Genomic DNA, 24,214 nt, shown 5'->3' with positions numbered 1-24,214 from the left:
TTTTGTTGTCCACATAGCGTGGAAAAGGCTGCTCAGTCCCAAAAGGAATGTTCCGAGCACCAGATGACGTGAACGTTGGTGTAAGGGAGGTATTCAAAATGGCCACCGTGGAAGTAGGGATAACCTTGGAAATTCTACAGAGGGGTAGGTTTTTTTTACAGTGCTGAATATAGCACTACCTTACAAAAGGCAAGTTCCTTAGAGTGGGAAACGTCTAAACTGTAAAACTTAGTGAAAGTATGTATTGAGGACCAAGTCGCTGCATCACAAATCGACTTAACAGGGACACCCCTTTGAAGGGCTGTCGAAGAAGCTATACCTCTGGTTGAGTGGGCCCTCATGCTTTCCGGCGGGTCTTTCCCAAGCCAATCTGTAGCATTCAGTAATGCAAAGTACAATCCATCTTGACAAGGTCTGTTTAGACACCGCTTGATGCAATTTCCTTCCTCTTTAGCCAATAAAAAGTTGATAATCAACTCTAAGCTTGGAGAGCTTAGAAATATAAAAACTTAATGCCCTTCTAGGGTTCAACTTGTGGAGTCTTTCTTCCTCGTTACCGGGATGCAAGGGAGGATAGAAAGCTGGTAAAATGATCTTCTGATTCAGATGAAAATCCGAAACAACTTCAAGCAAAAAAAAAGTGGGTCTAACCCTCAAAACAACCCAGCCTTTGTGGAACATAGTATAGGGTGGCCTGGAAGATAGTGCCTGCAACTCGCTCACTCTTCGTGCAGATGTTAATGCGACCAATAAAATGGTCTTGAAGGTTAACCTTCAAAGGGCATGTGTGCAAGGGTTCAAACGGGTCACACATTAAAAACTTTAGAAGCAGATTAAGGTCCCAAACTGGAACTTGGAAATAAGGTGGGAACACATTTGTGAGCCCTTTCAGGAATTGGATTATCAAAAGGAATTTTAAAATAGGAACACTCTTCCGAAGAGTGCTTAAAAATAGAAAGTGCTGCCAAATAACCTTTAACGGTCCCAACATGGTGATCTTTATGTGCCAGTGATAAGAGGAAGAGAACACCTCTGGGACTGCAAAACTTCTTCCAATGGCAACGGTACAGAGACATTGTTGCCGACTTTATCCGGGAGGTCCCAATCCTTGTATCTCAGCCTTTCAGATACCAAGAATGAAGGTTGAGACTGTTGACCTCTGGATGAAGACGAATTGGAGGACAGATGGACATATCTAGAAGGTCCGGGTACCACGTTCTCATGGCCCAATCCAGGGCAATTAGGATCATGCGGCTTCCGAACCGTCTATTCCTCCTGATTACTTGAGAAATGACAGGGATCGGTGGAAACGTGTTAAGAAGTGGGAATTCCCAGTTCCCCACGAATGTGTCGCCTAGCGCGCTTCTCAGAGGAATTTCCCTTGAGCAATACCTTTCGCACTTCCGGTTGACTCCGGTCACAAACAGGTCTACTTGAGGGGTTCCCCAAAGGGCGAAGATCTCTTGAAGGACTTCCTGAGCTAGCTCCCACTCGTGGGAGACTGTACTCTGCCTGCTCAGAGCGTCCGCCGTCGTGTTCTTCTCTCAGGCTATGTGAACTGCTGATAAGGAGATTCCTTCTTGAATTGCCCAGTACCAGAGCCGAACTGCCTCTCTGCACAGAGGTAGTGACCCTACACCCACTCTTTTGTTGAGGTAATGCATGGCCACAGTGTTGTCCGTCATTATCAGGACATTCTTTCCTCTGACAGAGGGCAGAAAAGCCTTCAGCGCTAGTCTGATTGCCCTCAGCTCTGAAAGGTTGATGTGTAGTTTGGACTCCGATGGAGCCTCTGGCACTAGGAAGATGCAGAATGCCATGAGGCCAAGGAACCTCAAGAAGTAGTAGGCCGGAGGATTTTGGGCACTCTGAAATTTGGAGACCATCTGAAGAAAGTCTTGAGCCCTCGTCTTCGGAGGCGAGCTCTTTCCCAAGGATGTATCCAATACGGCTCTGATGTACTGGAGCTGTTAAGAAGGTGTCATCTGTGACTTCTTTAAATTGAGGGAGAAGCCCAGTCTGTGAAGAGAGGGTCAGGTAACTTCCAGATGATGCAGGGCTTGTTCTTGAGAACTTGCCCTGATCAACCAATCGTCCAGGTAGGGGTAGACATGGATCCCTCCTCTCCTGAGATACACTGCCACTACCACCATCAGTTTGGTGAAAACCCTTGGGGCCGAGGTCAACCCGAACGGCAGGACTCGAAACTGATAGTGCCAGCCACCAACGGCAAACCTCAGGTATTTCCAATAATTGGGATGTATTGACACATGAAAATAAGCGTCCTGAAGGTCCAATGACACCAACCAATCCTGAAATTGAAGGGCCTGTAGGATCTGAGAAAGAAAGACTGACCCTCTTCAACTTGTCCTTCCTGAGGAACTTGTTCAACTATCTCAAGTGCAAGATGGGCCTCAGTCCTCTGTCCATTTTGGGAATCAAAAAATATGGGGAATAGCAACCCTCGTTTGTCTCCGCTACAGGCACTGGTTCTATAGCGTCTTTCTCTAGCAGGGTTAAAATCTCCTGTTGTAGGAGCGGATCTGGAAACTTCAAAGAGTGTCTCCCTGGTAAATTGTTTTGAGGCTGCGTTAAGAATGGAAGGCAGTAACCTTGGGCTATTGTTTCCAGAGCACTAGCATCTGAAGTAACGTCTCGCCATTTTTGCAGATGCTGAGAGAGTCTGCCCCCCACCCGTGTTACATGATTCAAGCACTCAAAGTGGTTCTGGGCCGGATGCTGCGGCTGCTGATGGCAAGGAAGCTGCAGCTGGAGCTGGCATAGCACTTTTACCTCGTCCACCACGAGGGATTTTTCTTTGGCCTTTTTCACTGGCCATTCCTCTCGCCTTTCCATATGAGGAGTACTAACGATAGTATTGTCCCCTCCAAGAATTTCCTGATTAACGAAAAGGCTGAGGTTTCCAGATAGTGGCTCCCAAAGACTTATCAGCCGCTTTCGAGGACTGCAACCTCTCAAGGCTCTCGTCAGCCTTGCTGCCAAAAAGGTGAGACCCGTCAAAAGGCATGTTCAGGAGACGGGACTGCACTTCCGCAACCATGCAAATCTGCGCATAACTGCGCTAGTAGTCATGAAGCGCTAGTAGTCATGGACCTGCTGACGCTGTCTGCAGTGTCCAAACCAGTTTGAAGGGATTCCTGCAGGTCTTCCTTTCCATCTCTAACGATAGCCAGGAATCCTTCCCTTTCCTCCCTTTCTGGTATATGCTCCACCGCATGGAGATGCGCATACTCCCTGCTGAAAATAACTTGTGTGCCCATCCATCCACACGCTTGTCATCCCCATCTGGAGGGATAGAAGGGTATGCTGCTTTATTGGATGTAGCAGTGGCTGCTGGACCACTAGAATCTCGGGAGTGGGGTGTTTGGACAGATAGCCAGGGTCGCTACTGGAAGGGCAGTATTTTGATGTAAGGGACTTCTTCACAGCAGGAATAGAGTCTGGGTTTTCCCAATTCTTGGCCACCCTATTTTGCAAGGCCACGTGGAAAGGTAAAACTGGATCAGTGGGTGGGCCTTCATCTAGAATGTCCGTCAGATCATCCTGGACAAATTGGGTCTGTGGTCTAGTCCAACTTAAATAATCAATCACCTTTGTCATTAGTTGATGGAATGAGGAATTGGCATGGTCTCCTGGTTCTGGCTTTCCAAATTCTGTCTCAGGTGATGTATCCACACCACTAGCATTGTGTAATGTCTCTATGAGATCCCTCATTCTACTCTCTTCAGAGATTAAACATTCTGGGACATTTGGCGTGCCATATTCCAAGCCAATTGGGACCTCCTCGTCCTCTGACCTTTCCTACTCTTCAAAAAGGGAGGATAGGGATTTAAATAATTCTTTCCTGGGCAGAGGAGTAAAAGTCTTCTCTGTAGGAACTGTTTCTGAAAAGGGTGTAGGCTTTGCAGCTTTCTCTTTTGCTGCAACCTGTTCAGATAACTGAACTGGAGCCTTAGGAATTTGCGGCACAGACGGCTTCTGAGTCGACAAAGGTGTCAATGGCGTAGATGGAATAGGAGCCGTTGAAGCAACCGGTCTTTAAAGAGTCAAGGTGCTCTTCGAGGCTTTGCACTTCGAGCTATGCAGGACCTTGGATGGCGTCGATGACCACAGCTCTTCTTCGATCACCCGAGCTCGAGGATGCGCAAGAGTTGTTACGGGAACGCTCCCGGCCGACTTCTGAGGAAGGCGCCGTCTGAGGTTTAGCCCTCTCAAATACTTCCATAATTTTCACTCTGAAAGCTTCCCACTCTTCGGAAGAAGTGTTTTGTGGGGCATTTAATTCTTTTGGTCAGAGTTGTCTGACGACGAAGTGTATGGGGACCGTGGCGCCTCTTCTTCAACCTTTTCGTCCAAGACTGGGAGTGGTGGGAGCCACTTCGGGATATCCACCTGTGTGTCCTATCACGTCGAGAAGATTCTTTATGAGTTCTTGACTCAACGTTCGAGGACTTTCGGTCGGATTTTGTCTGTCAACCCTTCCTCTCTCGCAAGGCCTTACCAGTCGTCGCCCGACACTTCGTGCAGGCTTCCGTGTCATGATCTTCACTGCGACTGTCAGCTCGTTGGCATGAGCTCCCCAAACCTTGAGGGATGCGTCCGTCACGATCGTCACCTCCGGCCACGGCTACCAAAACAGAGCCCCTTTGAACAGATTCTGGGCACGTTGAAATTTGTCCAGCATCTGCAGAATGTGATGAGCCCTCACGTGGGGAGGAAAACACTGCCCCATATACTGGAGCCGCTGGGTAGGTGCCACATGAGACTTCAAGTTGAGGGAGAATCCCAGCTTGTGAAGGGAGTGGCAGGTGACGTACAGATGATCCAGGACTTACTCGGGAGAGTGCGCCCCGGTCAACCAATCGTCCAGGTACGGGTAGACGTGATTCCCCCTTTCGTGAGATGCACTGCCGCCACCACCATTAGCTTGGTGAAGAACCTCGGGCGGAGATCAATCCAAATGGCAGGACCTGAAACTGAAAAAGCCAGCCGCGAACCTCAGGTACTTCCTGTGCTTGGGATGAATCGGCACATGAAAGTAAGCATACTTGAGGTCGAGAGACACCAACCAATCCTGAAGTTGAAGGGCCTGGAGGACTTGAGAAAGAGTCACCATCTTGAACTTGTCATTCCTGAGGAGCTTGTTCAAACCACGCAAGTCCATGATGGGTCTCAATCCTCCGCCTTTCTTTGGGATCAAAAAATATGGGGAATACCATCCCTTGTTCCTCTCTGCTACAGGTACCAGTTCTATGGCACCTTTCTCTAGCAGGGATAGGATTTCCTGCACAAGGAGCGAATCCGGACTCTTCAAAGAGAGCTTCCCCAGTGGGTTGTCGTGAGGCCTCTGCCGGAAAGGAAGACAGTAGCCATGGGCTATGATCTCCAGAACCCACACATCTGAAGTAGTGGCACACCATTCTACAAGATGCTGCGCCAGCCTTCTCCCAACCGGCAAACCATGGGACATGGCCTCATGACTGGGCGGAAGAGGCTGCGGCCGTGCCTGAGGGCAAAGAGGCAAGTCCCCGAGCGGCTTTGGCATCTCAAGTACCTTGCTTTCCACCTCTGGTACTCCTACTGTGGCCCCTTTGACTGGCAGCTCCCCTCGATCTACCAAAGGAAGAGTAGTATCGAAAGTAACTTCCCCTCCATTGCTGTCCCCTAGGCCGAAAAGGTGGAGGCTGACACACTGCAGCGCTCAAGGACTTTGCTGCAGCTTTGGAGTTCTGCAACCTCTCAAGGCTCTCGTCAGCCTTGCTGCCAAAAAGATGGACACCATTAAAGGGGATGTTGAGAAGCCGGGACTGTACATTAGGAACAAACCCCAACTTCTGCAAGCACGCAAACCTGCGCATCACGGTTCTTGCCGCCATGGACCGGCTGACACAGTCTGCCACGTCCAGACCCGACTGAACGGACTCACACATGGCATCCTTGCCATCCTGAATGAGGGCAAGAAAACCATCCCGTTCCTCCCCTTCGGGAATATGTTCAGCCGCCAACGACACAATTCCACAGAGTGTGCGTGAATCTTGCAAGGGCACAAACGGAGTTGGCTGCCTTTAAAGCCAAACCCACAGAAGAAAATACCTTCTTCGACCAACCATCAAAGCGTTTGTCGTCCCTATCAGGAGGGATTGTAGGGTACGCAGCCTGCTTTGCTGGGGCCGTAGCCGCCTGCACCAAACTCTCCTGAGTGGGGTGCATAGACAAGTAGCAGGGGTCACCACTGGCTGGGCGCTATTTTTTCGGCAACGACTTATTCACTGTCGGGAGACTCTCCGGAGCAGTCCAAGCTGCCGCTACCTTTCTCTGTAAGGCCATGTGAAATGTCAACACCGGGTTAGTTGGTGGACCTTGGTCCAAGATATGTCAGGTCATCCTGCAGAAAATCCACAGGTGGAGCAGACCACACCAGATACTCCGTCACCCTCGACATGAGGCGCCTGTACGAGGAGTCAGCATGTGTACCAGGCTCAGGCCTGCCAAACTCAACCTCTGAGGAGGTATCAAGACCACTTGCGTCATGTAAATATTGACGCAGGTCTTCCAATTGGCTATGACCCGACAACCGGTCATCAGGCACCTCAGGAGGCACAACCCCCTCCTCATCAGACCCTTCCTCCACCTCTGAAATGTAATCCAATGGTTGGAACAAGTCCACCCTGGGAGGAAGAACAGAGTATGGGTCAAACATAGGCCGCACAGACTTGCTGAGCGCCTTTCTTGGAGCTTCCACAGCTCTCCCGGGCACCTCCGGCAAATTTTCCTCAAAAGGCGTCGACGTCGACCGAGATGCCGACGACTTCGACAGCGGCTTCGAGGCCAGAACACTGAGTGTGTCCTTCGCCGGTCTCAGAGCCGGAGTCTCAGAGCCGGAGCATCGAGGACGTCCCACGACGGACATGGCGCTGATGCCTTCTTCGAAGGCCTCACAGTCTCCACTGGTCTCGACGGCGTCGAGGACCAGGACCTGGAGCGGGCACGGTGGCGATCATCCTTGTCCCCTATGATCGCGCCGACCGCTTGCGCCCGAAGGCATGCGAGCGGTGGCTCTAGAGCATTCCTTGTCGGCTTCTCTCGAAGGCACGGACAGAACGGTGCCCTGCGATTCAAAAATCGCCATCATCTGCCAGCAGAATTCATCCCATTCATCCGGCGACAAGTGTTTCGTGGGACAAGCCAACTGCCATCTGGCGGAGTCATCTGACGAGGACGGGGAAGGCGACCGGTGACAGCGTTTCCGTGAGGAATGGCGGGACGCACTCCTAGAACGAGACCCCTGGACTTACGCCGATGCAGAGAGTCGCCCCTCAAATCGTCGGTCAAAGCCCAGCGGATTTTGACTTATGGGGTTTGGAAACCCTACCTACCGACAGCTTCTTCCGCTCCTGCAAGGCCTTCGATGTCAAAGACTGGCATTCGTCACAGTCATCGGTGGCGTGGCTCTTGCCGAGGCATCAGAGGCAGACGTTGTGCGGGTCCTTAAGAGACATCTTGGAACCGCAGTCCCGACACTTCTTGAGGCCCGACTTCGGGGTAGCAGAAGACGATGACATCTTACTCCAACAACAATCGAAGAATCGATTCAACAAGAGAACCCAGGTGCAGCGAGATTTCGAAGTGAACACGTTCACGGAAAAAATAGAACTGAGGCTACGGGCGAACTGGTCCTTTATAAGTCCTGTATTTACTTTAGACCAAGACCTGTATTTCGGAACATGACTATATATAGCTGGGTCTGTTTTAACCATTTTACTCCCTCCTGAAATAACCTGCAAAGTGAATACTATTTTACTGCTGGATAACTATCCTTCCACATGGTTTAGGAGTGAACAGTAAACCAGCTACTGTTTTGCTGGTCCATATTGTATTGTGTGTGAACTTTCCCTACCGAACCAACAAACCTGTGTCTATCTTATGCAGTACTTATTATAAGTGATGGATACATTTTCAGTATATTATGTGTAGTGCATTTTGTGCGCGCATGGGTCAAATCATTCCGTGACTCTGGCCCTTCCTAAGAGTGTAGCCAGACTGCTCTACTATGCTACCAGTGTGAATTTTGATCAAGCATGTTTTGTATTCTCAACCCCTCACCAAAGGTTTTCACCTCGATAACCGTGACCAAAATAATCTGGGCACTCAAGAGTACATAATCTTTGCTCCACCCCCTGCAGAACAAAAAACGCAGCCAACTAGCTCTATACAGATACAAATTGCCACAGGTCAATAAGCCCTCCAGAGAAGAAAACCAAAGCAGACTGTCTGATACCCATCATTTTATTTGTTTTAAGTAGATAAAATGAACATGACTTAAATGGGAGATACAATGGAAAAGAATGTTCCTTTAAATAAGCTTCTACATAAATTAAACATTAGAACAGACATCAGTGACATAGTAACACAAGCCTTGTCAATGGTCAGCTTCTGTTCTTAAAACCTACCGCAACAGTCATCTTTCCCAGAATCCTCTCTGGAATAGGTCCTTGGATACGCTTCTTTAGCTTCTCTGCACAAGTACCCATTAGTTCCATGGCAATGAAAACATCTGTCTAGAGGCAGAAAAGAAAAACCATGGTGATTACTCTTCGTCGTGGCAATGGTATGTGAATGGTCATAAGACTGGGTATGAGGTCTCCCTATTACTGGGAGCCGATATTCACACTAAAGAATGTGTTTTGGTTAAACCCACATGCCGAATTGCAAGTAGAAGCTTAGTGCAGAGGGAAACCTGCAGTTCAAGGCAACAAGCATTGTTATCATGAAACAATTATATTTTAAATTCTGAGACAAGAAGAACTGTAATTGTTTCAATAGAAGTAAGAAAAACTAGGAACAATGGGACACAATGGTTATTCTCTAATAATAATAATAATTTGGCATTTATATAGCGCTACGAACCCTCAGGTATCGGAGCGCTGCTTATTATTACCCACGGTGCGTGGTGCTTATTTATCGACCTCGGAAGCATGAAAGGCTGAGTTTGGCCCTGCCGGGATTCGCACCTGCATCAGCAGGCTCTGCACCGATGTCAAAGCGAGCGCTCTACTCGCTGTGCCACTTGAGTGGCTCTGAATATTGAACACCAATTCTTAAATGTTATAAGGATGTCATGGGGTTTATCAAATATTAACAGATGCTATTTTCATTTGACAGCTGTCAGTGTGGAGAAAATTGCCAACTTGAGACCAGGAAAACAACGCAATGCCTTTATTATTCCTTGCAGAGAGGGTTGGAGGAATCCTTACGGGAACTACGTATAATTAGAAAAACATTCTCTACCAGTAACATACAAGTCTCATGCTATGCATACTACAAAAACTAGTGGTTCACCAAAACAAACTGATAATCACTGACAGGGGCTTTAATGTTACTTTACTTGTGGATTATTAGTGCTGTGGATTTGCCTTCTAAACTGTATGTTTTTACTGTAAGGGGTCAAGAGTAAGACTCAGACACAGTGGCATGTTCTGTTTTGGTTATAACATTTTATTTTCAAAATAATAAAAGGTGTTGGGGAAATTCCATCCATCCTAACTTTACGAGGGCTTTCCCTGCCTTATCCAAATTAAGGAACGTCTGTGTCAGGATGTTAAACAAAGCGTCTTCAGTCCTGTGTCCAAAATCCTAAACTGACCCTTACACTCTAAATACGAGGGAAAAATTGGGATTTCTCTGAGCGATGGACTTATAGCAATCTCTTTCTGTTGCACACTTTCATATATAGGGGTTTTGATACCCATGTTTTCTCTAGCCTAATTCCTTTCCCTGGTATACTCTCCTGCCAGGGTATTGTTCCTGAAAAAGGGGCATGTACCTTCACGTCGGCCAGGGTAGCGTCACTTTCTTGTTTGGGTGCAGGTTCCAGACTCACCGTTTGCATGGTTGACTAACCTGCCAGGGCTTCTCTGTCCTGTTCAGTTCAGTTCAGTTTCTCTTTTATCCAGCTAACAACCCTTTGCCGATATTGGGTCCCTGACCCTTTTTTTATCAAGTTCACTGCCTTTATTTAGGATCTTGCTCTCAATGTTCATGTCTGTAATAGTTCTACTGCCTTTGCTTAGGCTGTTTCTCCCAACCACTTTCATACTTGCAGTAGTTCCAGGGTCTTCAGTTAGGCTAATTTCCTCAACAATGTTCATATCAGTAATAATTGCACAGGCTTTCTCCTGTAGTACGCGGAGCACAGCATTTGACAAGAAACGCCATGGTAACCTGCTCACTCTCCCTGTGGCTGTGTGCAGTGTTTGGGAGATTTATCATTTGTATGCTTCATCCCCTCTCGTAGTGAGACCCCCAGCACATTTTGCAGGACTCCTGGACCTTTTTCATTCCATCCTGAATGAGTGGAGCCTTTTTCCTCTCATTCATTCTTGGGGGCTCCTTCTTGTGAAACTCTATTATTTGTATTCTACCTGTACTATGGAGTCTGTCTGCTCCATCGCTTCTAAAGGCATCTGTGTTTTACTACTAAAGCACATTATGGGCAGTGTTGCTGTGGACCCTTAGGGTGCTCCTTTATGATTCTTCTCCTATATGCTCTGTAACTACAGTTCTTACATAGTATCTCTCCCAAAACTCTATAGGCTGAGAGATTGGCACACACCACCTTCAGTGGAGTGCCAATGGGATACCTAGTATAAACCCTTCTCTCTGCTCCTGTGACTTTTTAGTTCCATAGACAATCACATAGTTATGGCTGGTGGCAGTGAAGGCGTTCTACCAACTATTGTGTATTTTCTATACCGCAGATTATGTCCATAGCCTCGGTAGAGCACAATAGGGGCACCCAAGTACCAATTTGGGGCCTCCCTTCTTTTTTTTACCATTACTAGCGTGGTTGTTCTTTGTTAACCCTACTTCTACTATTCTGGGAGATGGAGGTCTATGTTAACCCTTCTTCTACCATTCTGTGAAGTGGAGGTCTATGTATGCGTTTTGCCTTTGGTGGGAACCAGTAAGTATCTCCGCCTAGGCTCCAGAGTGTCTGGGCAGGCAGGAAGAAGGGGAGGAGTTTTCCTCCCCCCCTATCCTTTGTCTGCCAGGGTTCCTGAATAAGTCCAGCTCCCTCAGGGAGTCTGGCTGTTCTGTAAAATGCTGGAAGAGATTGCAGAGGAGTGTGTGCTGGAACTGTATAAAAAAGTGAGGCTTCTTGTTTGTTTGTTTGTTTGTTTTATTTAGTATAGCGCTCCAGACCCAGGGGTAAATGGGCGCTTAAGGATAGGTTACATAATTACAGTAAATAATCAGTTATACAATTGTGGCGTTAAGATGCCAAATATAGAGTATACAGGCAGGCAGTAGGAGCATTTCAAGGTATGTACAATATATACAGTTGGTGCAGGTCTAAGACAATCATCTATTCAAGGTATGTACAGTAAACGCAAGTGGGACTGAGCTTAATTTATCTGGGGATTTCCTTCTCTAGAAGCCAGCTAATGACTGATCTTCTGAACAGTTGGAAGGATTTGGTCAATTTAATACTCAGTGGCAAGGAGTTCCAGAGTTGAGGGGCAAGGACACTAAAGCTTGAGCCCCCCGCTCTTTTGGCGGAGAATCTGGGCACGGTGAGGCAGAGAGTATTGGATGATCTGGTGAGTCTTGTGTTAGGCTTGAGGGAGAATTTGTTGGTGAGGTACTGGGGGGCAAGGTGATTTAGGGCTTTATAGGTGAGGCAGAGGGTTTTCAAGTCGATTTTTTGTTGGATAGATAACCATTTACAAGCTAGTCTTATGTGTGAGATGTGCTCTCTCCTGGGAATGTTTAGAGCTGCTCTCAGCGCATTATTCTGGAGGATCTGAAGTTTCTTGATTATAGCTTGGTTGGCACCAAGGTAGAGGTTGTTGCAATAATCGAGCTTAGATTGTATGAGGGCCCTCGCCAGAATGAGGCAGCTGTTTGTAGATAGAAAGGGTTTACAAGCCCTAATTAATTTCCCCGTGTAGGCGGTAGCTGAGGCGGTCATATTAACTTGTTTGGAGAGGTTGGTATTGGCGTCTAGGTAGAAGCCTAGGGTTTTCACATGGTTTACAACTGGAATGATGTTGCCATCTATGATGAATTTGGAGTAGTCAGGGCTGAGTTTCTGTAGGTTATTGGGGGAGCCGACCAAGAGGAGCTCGGTCTTCTCATCATTCAGGCAGAGGCCGTGTATGGCCATCCATGCCTGAATGATGGCGAAGATTTCGTTGATCCTGGTGGCGTCAGTGTTGTAGTTGCCAGTGATGGTGAGGAGTATCTGGGTGTCATCCGCGTAGTTAGTGTAGGTGACACCCAGATGGTCCAATTTGTCAAAGAGGGGTTTGGTAAAGATATTGTAGAGGGTAGGGGAGACGCAGGACCCTTGTGGGACACCGCATGTGATGGGGATGGGGTCTGCTGCAGCCAAAGATGAAAAAACCCTCATGGTTCTGTTGGCTAGGAAAGATTGTATCCAAGTGACAGCAGAGTGTGAGAAGTGGGCAGCAGATGAAAGGTGGTTACAGAGTATTTTGTGGTCAACCAGGTCAAAGGCTGCTGAGAGGTCTAGGAGGAGTAGGATGGCTGCTTTGTTGTTGTCCTTGATGCCATCAATCTGGCTTTTGAGGTCAACGAGGGCTGTTTCTGTTCCGTGTTGAGGACGAAAGCCAGATTGACGCAGGCCTAACAGTTGATTGGTCTCCAGGTAATCTTGGATTTGCAGGTAGGCGACTCGGTCGAGGATTTTTAGCAGGAAAGGGACCGTAGTGATGGGTCTGTAATTGGTGGGTATGGCCGGGTCGAGAGATTGTTTTTTTAAGAGGGGCAGAACCCAGGACTGTTTCAGGTTGTTAGGTACAGAATTGGTTGAGAATGAAAGGTTTATTAGTTTGGAGATGAAGGGGGCTAGGTCTCGTGCAGCATCTTTGATGATCTGGGCGGGGCAGCTGTCCCCTTTACAATTAGAAGGTTTGAGGGATGCTATGATTTTTGGATTTCAGGAATAGTAACCGGTTTGAAAGTGAAGCCAGAGGTGTTATGGGTCGGGGTGGGTGCGCTAGGAATGAGGGCATTGCTGTTGGCGAGTTGTTGTCTTTTGGTTTCAATTTTGTTTTGGAGACCAGTAATTTTATTGGCGAGGGCATTTTGGATACTGGTGCACCAAGGCTTGTCCTTCACGCAGGTATCGGTAGGAGGGTTAGGGTTTTCTAGTTCCTTCAGGATGGTGAAGAGTTCTTTAACCGACGATTGGGCATTATTTATTCTAGTATTGTAGGTTTCCTTTTTAGTGCGGATTATCTCTTTCTTATAGAAGGAAGAGATGGTTTTAAGATTAGATTTGTTTTCTGCAGTGGGGTTGGATTTCCATAAGGCTTCCATCTTGGCTTTCTTTTTTCTTATGGATTTGAGTTCTGGTGTGAACCAAGGGTTCAAGTGGGCTATGGGTTTACCTTTGCGTTCCTTTAGGGGAGCGACAGTATCAATGGCGCTGGTGAGGGCATCATTGTAGGTGTTGACTAGAAGGTTCAGGTCGGCAGTGGCAGGCAGTGTGTTTAGCGAAGGGAGGATCAGAGGTGTGAGGGTCTCTGCTGAGATATTGCGCTTGTTTCTAGACAGGCAGGCTGGTGCACAGGGGCTCTGTTTGGGGTTGGGATTATTTAGGTTGATTTCAAATGATATGAGGGAGTGGTCAGTCCATGCGAGTGGTTGTGGGGCTTTGCAGGTGATATTACAGTTGTGGGCTGCAATCCAATCTATGGTTCTACCTTTCTGGTGGGTGGGTAGTGTAACGACTTGAGTGAAGTCGTGCTCGGATAAGGCGTTGGCCAGGGAGGCAGCTGGAGAGTCGTTAGGGTCATTAAATCCTAAGTTGAAGTCTCCTAAAATGATATTTTGGGAGTGGGGTTTGGTGTTCTCTGCTATGAGAGTGGTAATGTCTTCCTCAAAGGATCCTGTGGGGCCTGGGGGTCTATATATTAGTTGCACAGTAATGGTGCTCTTGGGGGTAGTTTGTACTTTGTAGGTGAGGTGCTTGCAGGACTTTAGCGGGGGGGAGGTGATGTGTCTGAAGTCGAGTGAGGATTTGAAAATGATAGCTACACCTCCTCCGCGAGCATTAGGTCTGTCTGCTCTGAGGATGGAGTAGTTGTCGGGGAGGGCCAGAGTGAGGTAGGGTCCTGCTGCTTCATGTAACCAAGTTTCTGTAGTGGCAAGGAAGTCGAGGTCTCCTGAGAGGATAATGTCAGCAATTTCGGTGGGGTGGGCTACTAGAGATCTAACATTGAGTAGTGCACCTTTTAGAGCAGTTGCGTTAGTGGTCATGGCACTATCCTTAGTGGTTGAAGTTTTAGTCATAGGTTTGGTAGGCAGTTTGCTAGAAGTGGTGGGGAGTCTAACGCCAAGTCTATTATTGCGGTCTTGGAAGGTGGGGTAAGTTGTGGGACAGTGATCTAATAGGTTGGGAAGGAGAAGGTTGGAGGCAGTATGGTTGGCATTTGTTGAGTTGGTACTGTTAGGTAGGATGTTGGCTGGTGTGGCCTTACTTTTAGCGAAGAGTTGTTGGTGGGGGGTGTTAGGCAGAAACCTGTGCAGTTCCCTTGGGGAACACTGCAAAAGATTTAAGACTACAGGTAGAGCAGTAAACCCCTTTGGTAGCAGTCTGTACCACCCAGATTTACCTGGTAGCTGTGGCTGAGCAGTCAGACTTCTCTCAAGAAGAGTTAGGCAGTATGCAAAGTATACACAATATGTACCAAAACACAATAGCACAAGCAAACACTGACCAGAGCTTGGTTTCAAAAGAATATAGTTATTTATTTAAAAACACACATAAGTAAAAAACACTCTAGCAACGAATATGGTAAAAACTCTTCAACACAGTTATACTGAAAGTAAATTCAATCCTTTCTCCTATCTAGACAACTCTAGGTTAACACCACTTAATTAAAACAGAGGTGAGTGCTTAACGTTAGATGACACTCTAGTAGTTTCCAAGAAAGGGAGAGAAAAAGCAGAAATAGGTTAGACACACCACTCTAAGGTCCAGAACACTTGCAATAGGCTTAAAGAAGAATAAAGTCACAGGTGAGCAAAAGTCACTAGGCAGGGCCCACTCTTAGAGTAGCCGGAGCGAAAATGTGCCCAAGATCACACTGTTAGTTAGAGATTCAAAGTCTTGCAAAGAGTCAAAAAGAGTTTAGAGTGGCTCAGAAAGTTTAGCCAAAGTGTCCCAGGCACTCCCAGGTTCGAAAGCCGGGGACTAAATCTACCCCGTACAGTCGGTAGCAAGGGAAGCCAGGCGGAACACAGTACCTTAAGCGGAAAGGATCCTCCAGCGGGGGCAGTTGTTCCAGGCAGTGACAGCAAGGCTCGACGTCGGTCAGGGGAGAAGAATATCTCGCTGAAGAGCAGAAGAGAAAGGTCGTAGCACTGCCCGGGAAGAAACCAGCCGCGGAGTCCTCCGGTTAAAGGGTTGGTACCGACTTTCGCGGTATGGGGGTAAAGTGTGGTATTCCGGATGCCGGGGTGCTTGGCACAGGCAAGGCGGCCACGAGATACCTCAAAAGAACGGAAAGAAGGCGAAAACTGGTTGTCCCCACCAGTCAAGGGAAGGAGCCACTCCGTTAAGAGTTCTCCTCGGTCGTCGGGAAAAAGTGGTGAGACGGTTCAGCAGGGCTCCACCGGGTGGTGTCGTCGAAGCAGGTCGGCTCAGCTCTTCCCTCGTCGGATTCTTGGTCCTGTGGCGACTTCTGAAGTCCCAGTCCCCAAAGCCCTGCTTTTATGCAGCAAGCCCCCATTCACCCAGCCTAGCTGTCACTCAAACATGCTAAGTGGTGAGCCGGGCGGCTCACCACTTGGGCCAATCAGGACGGAGTGCGACTTGAGTTACCAAGGTAACTCAGTCCAGGGTGCCTAAATCCCCCTCCACCCCTCCTAAGTACCCCAGACAGAGTGGCACCACTTTGGAGGGCTTCTGTGGAGAAGCCCGCCAAAAGTGGAACAAAGGGCTCCACTTTGGGTCAGAGTTACAGAGGCGAACACCAACGCCATTTTAGAATCAAGTTTTGGCAAAAAGTCCCAACCGGAGTTAAAAAAATAAATATATAAACCGGCGGTATGTTTAAGGCTACCGTAAATAAATAATTAAATGTGTTAGCCTAAAACAATGGGAAATCCCATAGGAAAATATTCGCGGTCGAATATAAAAAGTAGTTTCCACTGCCACCAGCCAAAACTCGATCAGGGGGGACGGAGACGTGCCCCCTCGACTAACAGACCCTGGGGCAATCGAATTGCCCCAGCCAGTACGTCCACAATATGATGGTTTGTACTGGTTCTGTTCAGGATTCAAGACTAGCAAAGTCTTTGGTGACTTTACATGCCCTGGGAGACAGTAGTCAGTCCCAGGGTATGGAGTCTATGTTGGGGAGTCCCTAGGACACCCCAGGGTCACGGCACAGAGGGTGCTGTGTGACCCACATCACAAAAATACATGAGGCCCTATGGAGTAAAAGACCCCATAGCCCATTCAACACAAGGTTTGTCCAAGAAAACACACTTCAACATGTCCAAGAGTGAGGGTAAAAGAGTCTCACTCTTGGCAGGAGAAAAAATTAAACCCCAGAAATCCAGCAAAGCTGCTGGGGGACTCACTAGGTAGGGAAATTCAGCCTAAACAGAGAATTCTCCCTAACACTCGCCCCCCCCAGACTAAGGGACAGGAGGATTTAATCCACTCCTGGATGAACCTCATACCTCTAGTCGATGATATACATCCTAGAGAGTCCATCAGCATTTTGATGGTGACACCTTGACCTATGTTCAATGGAGAACTCAAAGGTTTTCTTTTGCAAGCTAACGGACCTACAGACCCTTTGAGGAACATCAGTCTTTTTGTTATAGGGGATCTGGTTGACCAGTCCCTCAGAAGTTGGTACAACTTCTGAACCTATGTTAGGCTTTTTCAAGGGGTCCTTATAAAGGATTCCCTTAGATCTAGAGGGGCCTCCAAGGTTCCTCACCACCTCTCTTGTGGGAGCAGGTTGGGTCTTAGGCCTCTTGGTTGGAGGGGTTGGGGTTAGGCAATGTACCTGCTTCCCTTTCCTCTTAGATCTACCCTTACCTATTTTAGGAGTTTCCCCCCTAATATTAGGATTTGAGTTGGGGTCTTCAGTAGAAGGTCCAACAGTCTGAAGGTTTTTGGCCTTAGACTTTTCTTTTCTGGTTTTCCACCAGCACTGAGAATTACCAGTTCTCTCAGGTTCAGATAGGGGCCTAGTTGGTCTATCCACCTCTTCCTCAGAAGCAGGGGGAGTCAGAGACTCTGAGACTAGGGGAACAATGATGGAGCTTGGTTGGGGCGCCCATGTTCCTAGCATACTATCCTGAAATGTGCCTGGTTTAGAGGTCAACTTACTAACACCAGGGCTTGTAGTGGGGTTCTCAGTAGAGGGTCCCACAGGCTTAGAAGGGTCCTTCAAGGTAGCCTTTCTAGCCAATTTGGTTAAGTTCTGCTTCTCCATACTGGGAGGCCTGGGGGTATGTGACACTACTCCTAGAGTTCTTAGGTCATTCCCTAACAGGACCTTCCCAGGTACCTCAGTCTGAACACTGACAGGGATCCTCACTGTCATGTTGTTACACTGAATGAGGGCTGGTAGAATAGGAACCATTTGGACAGGGCCTCCAGACATCTTAGTGGGACCTTTGGGTGCTTTGGCCACATCCTCAGGTTGAAAGAAGCTTTCATCCACTACTGTTCTGCTGGCCCCAGTGTCTCTCCTGGCAGGAGTATCCTGGCCATTGACAAGAACACTGTCCACATAATACACCTTAGAGTTAACAGGTAGGGAGTTATACACAACCCTATTCTGGGGACTAACCAGACCCATAGGCTCTAAGTTTACAGTGGCTTGAAGACCCAAGGGTTCTTCAGCAAAGAGTTCAAAGTGGGCACTAGCCATCTGTACTTCATCCTCAGGAGTGAAGGCTAAGGAGACTGTGCTGATCCCTGCAGGTTTACCCTTGCACTTGGGATCTCCTTTGATATGGTCAGTACCCTGACAGACATAGCATTGTCCAAATGCTCTCTGGAAGGGTGGCTTGTTCTGACCTCCTTCTGGCTTGTGGCCAGAAGGTACAGTAGCCTGACTAGGTTTCCCATGTGGCTTACCCTGGTTATTTTGTGGTTTGGGGCCCTCTTTGGGATAGGAATTATTAGAATTCTCTTTGGAGTCCTTCTTAGACTGTTTTTCCCCATCCTTCTTCTGAGTTACCCCAGAATCCTTGTGAGTGGCCCTGTTGGCAACCCACAAGTCAGCAGCCTTAGCTAGTTTCCGGGAATCCAATTCCTTGGAATCAGCCAAGTGTTGCCTGAGCTCAGGAGAGCAGGCATCATAAATAGTCTCCAACATAAACAAATTCTTCATACCTTCATAAGTGTTCACCTTGTAACCCTTAATCCATCCCTCTAAGTTTTTCAAACATTCATTCACCCAGGTAGCCCAAGGGGTACCATCATGCTTTTTGAGGCTCCTAAACCTCTTAAGATACTGGGAAGGGGTCTTCCCAAACCTAGCTATCAAAGCTAGTTTCACACATTCATAGTCCTTCCTATCCTCCTCCCCCATCTCCATTACTACATCAGTTGCAACAGGGGGAAGCCTAGAGAACAACCAGGTGAGTAAGTCATTTCCTGTGATGTTCTGGAGCCCATGATTATATTCAAACAGAGACAACCAATCCAACACATCCAACTTAGGCTCATACATACCAACCAATTCTTTAGGCATCCGGGGTCTTTTAGGACTGGAACTTCTAGAGGAGCCAGAGAGAGAAACATTCTCAACAGATAATTTCTTCATTTCTAAGTCATACTTGAGCTCCATTTCCCTTAGCCTGAGTTCTTTGTCAGTTTGAGCATTAAGTTTCTTATACTCCAATTCTAGCTTCATTTTCTCCAGTTCAAAGTACTGAGGACTAAATGTGGGACCTGGTAAAGGTCCAGTAGGTACAGCAGGTAGAGCAGGCAGAGGCCTAGGGGGGACAGTTACAACATCCTCACCCTCCTCTTCTGACTCTTCCTCAGAAACATCAACATTTTGCTCCATGTTAACTTCAATACTGTCATCTACAGTTGCTGGAGTGGTAGGTTCCTCTGAACCATCACCCAGACTTTGGTTAGCTAACAATCTTTCAATCAGCTCCATTTTCTTGCCCTTAGTCAGGAGATCCTTATGTTTACAGAGCACTCTTAAACAATCAGCAGTTTTGGCTGCAAGGGACTCTTGACTATAGCTTTCTATAACTGACATGTTAGAGGTTTTACTTTTTCAGTGCTAAGCTTTGTGGTTAGTTGCACTAAGGTATCTAAAGCACAATAAAATGTATACTCAATACAAATCCCACCGCTGTACACCAGTGTTAGGCAGAAACCTGTGCAGTTCCCTTGGGGAACACTGCAAAAGATTTAAGACTACAGGTAGAGCAGTAAACCCCTTTGGTAGCAGTCTGTACCACCCAGATTTACCTGGTAGCTGTGGCTGAGCAGTCAGACTTCTCTCAAGAAGAGTTAGGCAGTATGCAAAGTATACACAATATGTACCAAAACACAATAGCACAAGCAAACACTGACCAGAGCTTGGTTTCAAAAGAATATAGTTATTTATTTAAAAACACACATAAGTAAAAAACACTCTAGCAACGAATATGGTAAAAACTCTTCAACACAGTTATACTGAAAGTAAATTCAATCCTTTCTCCTATCTAGACAACTCTAGGTTAACACCACTTAATTAAAACAGAGGTGAGTGCTTAACGTTAGATGACACTCTAGTAGTTTCCAAGAAAGGGAGAGAAAAAGCAGAAATAGGTTAGACACACCACTCTAAGGTCCAGAACACTTGCAATAGGCTTAAAGAAGAATAAAGTCACAGGTGAGCAAAAGTCACTAGGCAGGGCCCACTCTTAGAGTAGCCGGAGCGAAAATGTGCCCAAGATCACACTGTTAGTTAGAGATTCAAAGTCTTGCAAAGAGTCAAAAAGAGTTTAGAGTGGCTCAGAAAGTTTAGCCAAAGTGTCCCAGGCACTCCCAGGTTCGAAAGCCGGGGACTAAATCTACCCCGTACAGTCGGTAGCAAGGGAAGCCAGGCGGAACACAGTACCTTAAGCGGAAAGGATCCTCCAGCGGGGGCAGTTGTTCCAGGCAGTGACAGCAAGGCTCGACGTCGGTCAGGGGAGAAGAATATCTCGCTGAAGAGCAGAAGAGAAAGGTCGTAGCACTGCCCGGGAAGAAACCAGCCGCGGAGTCCTCCGGTTAAAGGGTTGGTACCGACTTTCGCGGTATGGGGGTAAAGTGTGGTATTCCGGATGCCGGGGTGCTTGGCACAGGCAAGGCGGCCACGAGATACCTCAAAAGAACGGAAAGAAGGCGAAAACTGGTTGTCCCCACCAGTCAAGGGAAGGAGCCACTCCGTTAAGAGTTCTCCTCGGTCGTCGGGAAAAAGTGGTGAGACGGTTCAGCAGGGCTCCACCGGGTGGTGTCGTCGAAGCAGGTCGGCTCAGCTCTTCCCTCGTCGGATTCTTGGTCCTGTGGCGACTTCTGAAGTCCCAGTCCCCAAAGCCCTGCTTTTATGCAGCAAGCCCCCATTCACCCAGCCTAGCTGTCACTCAAACATGCTAAGTGGTGAGCCGGGCGGCTCACCACTTGGGCCAATCAGGACGGAGTGCGACTTGAGTTACCAAGGTAACTCAGTCCAGGGTGCCTAAATCCCCCTCCACCCCTCCTAAGTACCCCAGACAGAGTGGCACCACTTTGGAGGGCTTCTGTGGAGAAGCCCGCCAAAAGTGGAACAAAGGGCTCCACTTTGGGTCAGAGTTACAGAGGCGAACACCAACGCCATTTTAGAATCAAGTTTTGGCAAAAAGTCCCAACCGGAGTTAAAAAAATAAATATATAAACCGGCGGTATGTTTAAGGCTACCGTAAATAAATAATTAAATGTGTTAGCCTAAAACAATGGGAAATCCCATAGGAAAATATTCGCGGTCGAATATAAAAAGTAGTTTCCACTGCCACCAGCCAAAACTCGATCAGGGGGGACGGAGACGTGCCCCCTCGACTAACAGACCCTGGGGCAATCGAATTGCCCCAGCCAGTACGTCCACAATATGATGGTTTGTACTGGTTCTGTTCAGGATTCAAGACTAGCAAAGTCTTTGGTGACTTTACATGCCCTGGGAGACAGTAGTCAGTCCCAGGGTATGGAGTCTATGTTGGGGAGTCCCTAGGACACCCCAGGGTCACGGCACAGAGGGTGCTGTGTGACCCACATCACAAAAATACATGAGGCCCTATGGAGTAAAAGACCCCATAGCCCATTCAACACAAGGTTTGTCCAAGAAAACACACTTCAACATGTCCAAGAGTGAGGGTAAAAGAGTCTCACTCTTGGCAGGAGAAAAAATTAAACCCCAGAAATCCAGCAAAGCTGCTGGGGGACTCACTAGGTAGGGAAATTCAGCCTAAACAGAGAATTCTCCCTAACAGGGGGTGTGTGAGAAAGGTGGAAGGGAGGGGAGGAAGGGTGTGGGGCAGGGGATGGGGTGGTGCCTAGGGCAGCCTAGTTTGGCTAGTCCATTGTTGTATGGAATGTAGCTGTTATTGCTACATGGAGTGTTATTGTTTAAGATACAGAAAGGGAACATGGTGAGTATGAGCCAATGGATCATAATTGGAATTGAGGAGAGCGTGGGTAGTTTGGTTGTTGGCGCAGTAGGATAGGCAGGGGCAAGATTTGAACTAGCTGGTGTGGTGCGGAGACGGGCAATTTTAATTAAAGCACAGCCGAGGTTATAGATTGAAGTTGCTGTTATAGTGCAGAAAGGGCAGTTTCAGTAATACCGCTACAGATGGCACAGGCTAAAATCGAAATTGTAGCTAGGGTGCAAAAGGGCAGTTCAAATAAAGCCAACATAGGTAGGCACAGGCTAAATGCGAAGTTGTAGCTAGGGCAGTTCAAATGAAGCAAACACAGGTAGGCACAGGCTAAAATCGAAATTGTTGCTAGGTGCAAAAGGGCAGTTCAAATGAAGCAAACACAGGTAGGCACAAGCTAAAATCGAAATTGTTGCTAGGTGCAAAAGGGCAGTTCAAATGAAGCAAACACAGGTAGGCACAGGCTAAATGCGAAGTTGTAGTTAGGGCAGTTCAAATGAAGCAAACACAGGTAGGCACAGGCTAAAATCGAAATTATTGCTAGGTGCAAAAGGGCAGTTCAAATGAAGCAAACACAGGTAGGCACAGGCTAAAATCGAAATTATTGCTAGGTGCAAAAGGGCAGTTCAAATGAGGCAAACACAGTAGGCAAAGGCTAAATGCGAGGTTGTAGCTAGGGTGCAAAAGGGGAGAGGGAGCAGCCAAAGCTCCTGCTCTAAGAAGAGGGTCTGACAATGCCGTGACGTTGGCCTGAGCCGGATATATTGATGGGACAGGTTACCGTATTTACTTTGATGCTGAAAAGATCATAACATATCGTGGTAGAGTCAAATTTCACAGCGTGCAGAGGTAGTGCAAACAACAAATGAACTATATGAACTAGCATATAAGTGGCTAGGCGCGGCGAGAGGCACCGGCCTGATCACCGGTGAGTAGCTATTTGGCGCGACACAAATTCAGATGTGGTCTGAAAGCGACCATAAGGCTCAGCATCAGTATGGACAAGTGTGAGTGACAGAAATTACGGGTGAATTGACCAGGCAAGTCTCCTGGCTCCGAGATCAGTAATGCTGTTCATGTCCACAGAGTGACGGTAGTCAGGATGGCGTGTAAACCGAAGGATAGTACCTGAGGTGTGCCGCAGGGACGTGCAGGCTGGATAGGGCAAGGCAGGGCCAGTTGTGTCCGTGTTGGTGCGTGAGGGCGCAGGAGTCGAGTATGATGGCGACGCCTGACCGCTGCGACCCGGGGCGAACAGGGGAGGAACAGGGCCTTTTCCCTCGGGCCTTCTCCCGAGGTGTCGGCTCCCGCCTATCGGTGCCGGGGATTGGGCAAAGAAAGACCAGGTTGCCTAGCAGCAGTATGCAGCCTCGTTTTCGGGCCGCGCTGCGCCCGCCATTTTAGGGTCAGGCCGCTTGCTTAGGACAAGATGGTGGATCTCCACCATGGATGAACGCAGGTGCCCCGGTGGGGCTCTGGTGGCCAGCAAGGCTCGGATGGTGTCCCAAGTGGTGGTAAGAGTGGGCTGTTTATGCAGGCAGGCAGCTCACCAGTGATGTGGATTCCGTGGTTGCTGCATCAGGGGGTCAGGCAGCCCGAGTGTAGTCCGAGGCTTCGGTATGCTCGAGGGGACAGGGGAGGGCTCCAGCCCTCACACCCTTTCAGGTGAGCAGATTCCGCCGCTTCTGGAGTGAAAACTAAGTCGACCACTGGAAACAGAAATAACCGAAGAAAAAGACTACCAGAGACGCCTGCAGACCCTTTGCAACACTGAAGCAATGACTGCTGTCCTGACCCCGACAGAGGAGCTCTGAAGAGGATGACTCGTTCCTTTTGGCTGGTGGGAACAACCAGTGCTAAAACAAACTTTGAAACGAGCCATCTCCCGAGATCCTAGGAGCTGCGGAACCCCAATACCAGGAGACCTGTTGCCCATTTCAAGTGCATCGTCGTGCAAAGGCCAAATCCGTCCAAATCTTTGCTGAATCCGTAAGGAAACTGCAGGGATCCTATCCAACTCGCCCAGACCCCCTCACCAGAGTGTGGGCCTGCAGGAAGCGAAGAAGATTGACCAGGGGATCCGTGTCCTTTGTTGGTGCTGCAGAAAATGCACCAAAACTGCAGTGAACCAAAATGTTTCTGAAAGTCGTGCCACAGATCCTCCCTACAGACTGCTGCAGAGTGATTCCGTCCATTGTCATGCCTTCAAACACCAGACCAAGCAATCCGGAGGTCGGGTCCTGTGAGAAACCCGAAGGTGTCTCCCCAGCTAGTGCCCAGGGATCTGTCACCCAGGTGGTCAGGTCATGGCCATCGCTATTGGATCCAGTTCCTGGGGGTAGACCAGTGAGGGAGGATCACCTGGATGGGGGGGTGGGAGGTGTCCTCAGGCAGTGAGACACCGACCGGTGAGACGTGGTACCCCTCTTTGTTTTACACTTTCCCCCATCCTCTCACGGAGGACATCCAAACCACTGCCTCCCGCCCCCTTTCTATCACTTTCGCACAACACAAA

General features: G+C 48.2%; 1 protein-coding gene across 2 annotated transcripts in view; it reads right to left on the bottom strand.

The window, feature by feature from the left end:
- MAP2K7 (mitogen-activated protein kinase kinase 7) overlaps positions 1-24,214 on the bottom strand; it is an 849,076-nt gene that overhangs the window by 350,948 nt on the left and 473,914 nt on the right. For both annotated transcript variants that reach the window (XM_069603992.1, XM_069603993.1), the window contains one exon: positions 8,472-8,579. In XM_069603992.1, coding sequence (XP_069460093.1) covers positions 8,472-8,579 — 108 coding nt within the window. The remainder of the gene's footprint in view (positions 1-8,471; positions 8,580-24,214) is intronic.

The sequence above is a fragment of the Ambystoma mexicanum genome, chromosome 3q (assembly GCF_040938575.1).
Source record: "Ambystoma mexicanum isolate Mex_15411 chromosome 3q, UKY_AmexF1_1, whole genome shotgun sequence".
Classification (NCBI taxonomy): domain Eukaryota; kingdom Metazoa; phylum Chordata; class Amphibia; order Caudata; family Ambystomatidae; genus Ambystoma; species Ambystoma mexicanum.
This window is presented reverse-complemented; position numbering and strand designations above follow the sequence as displayed.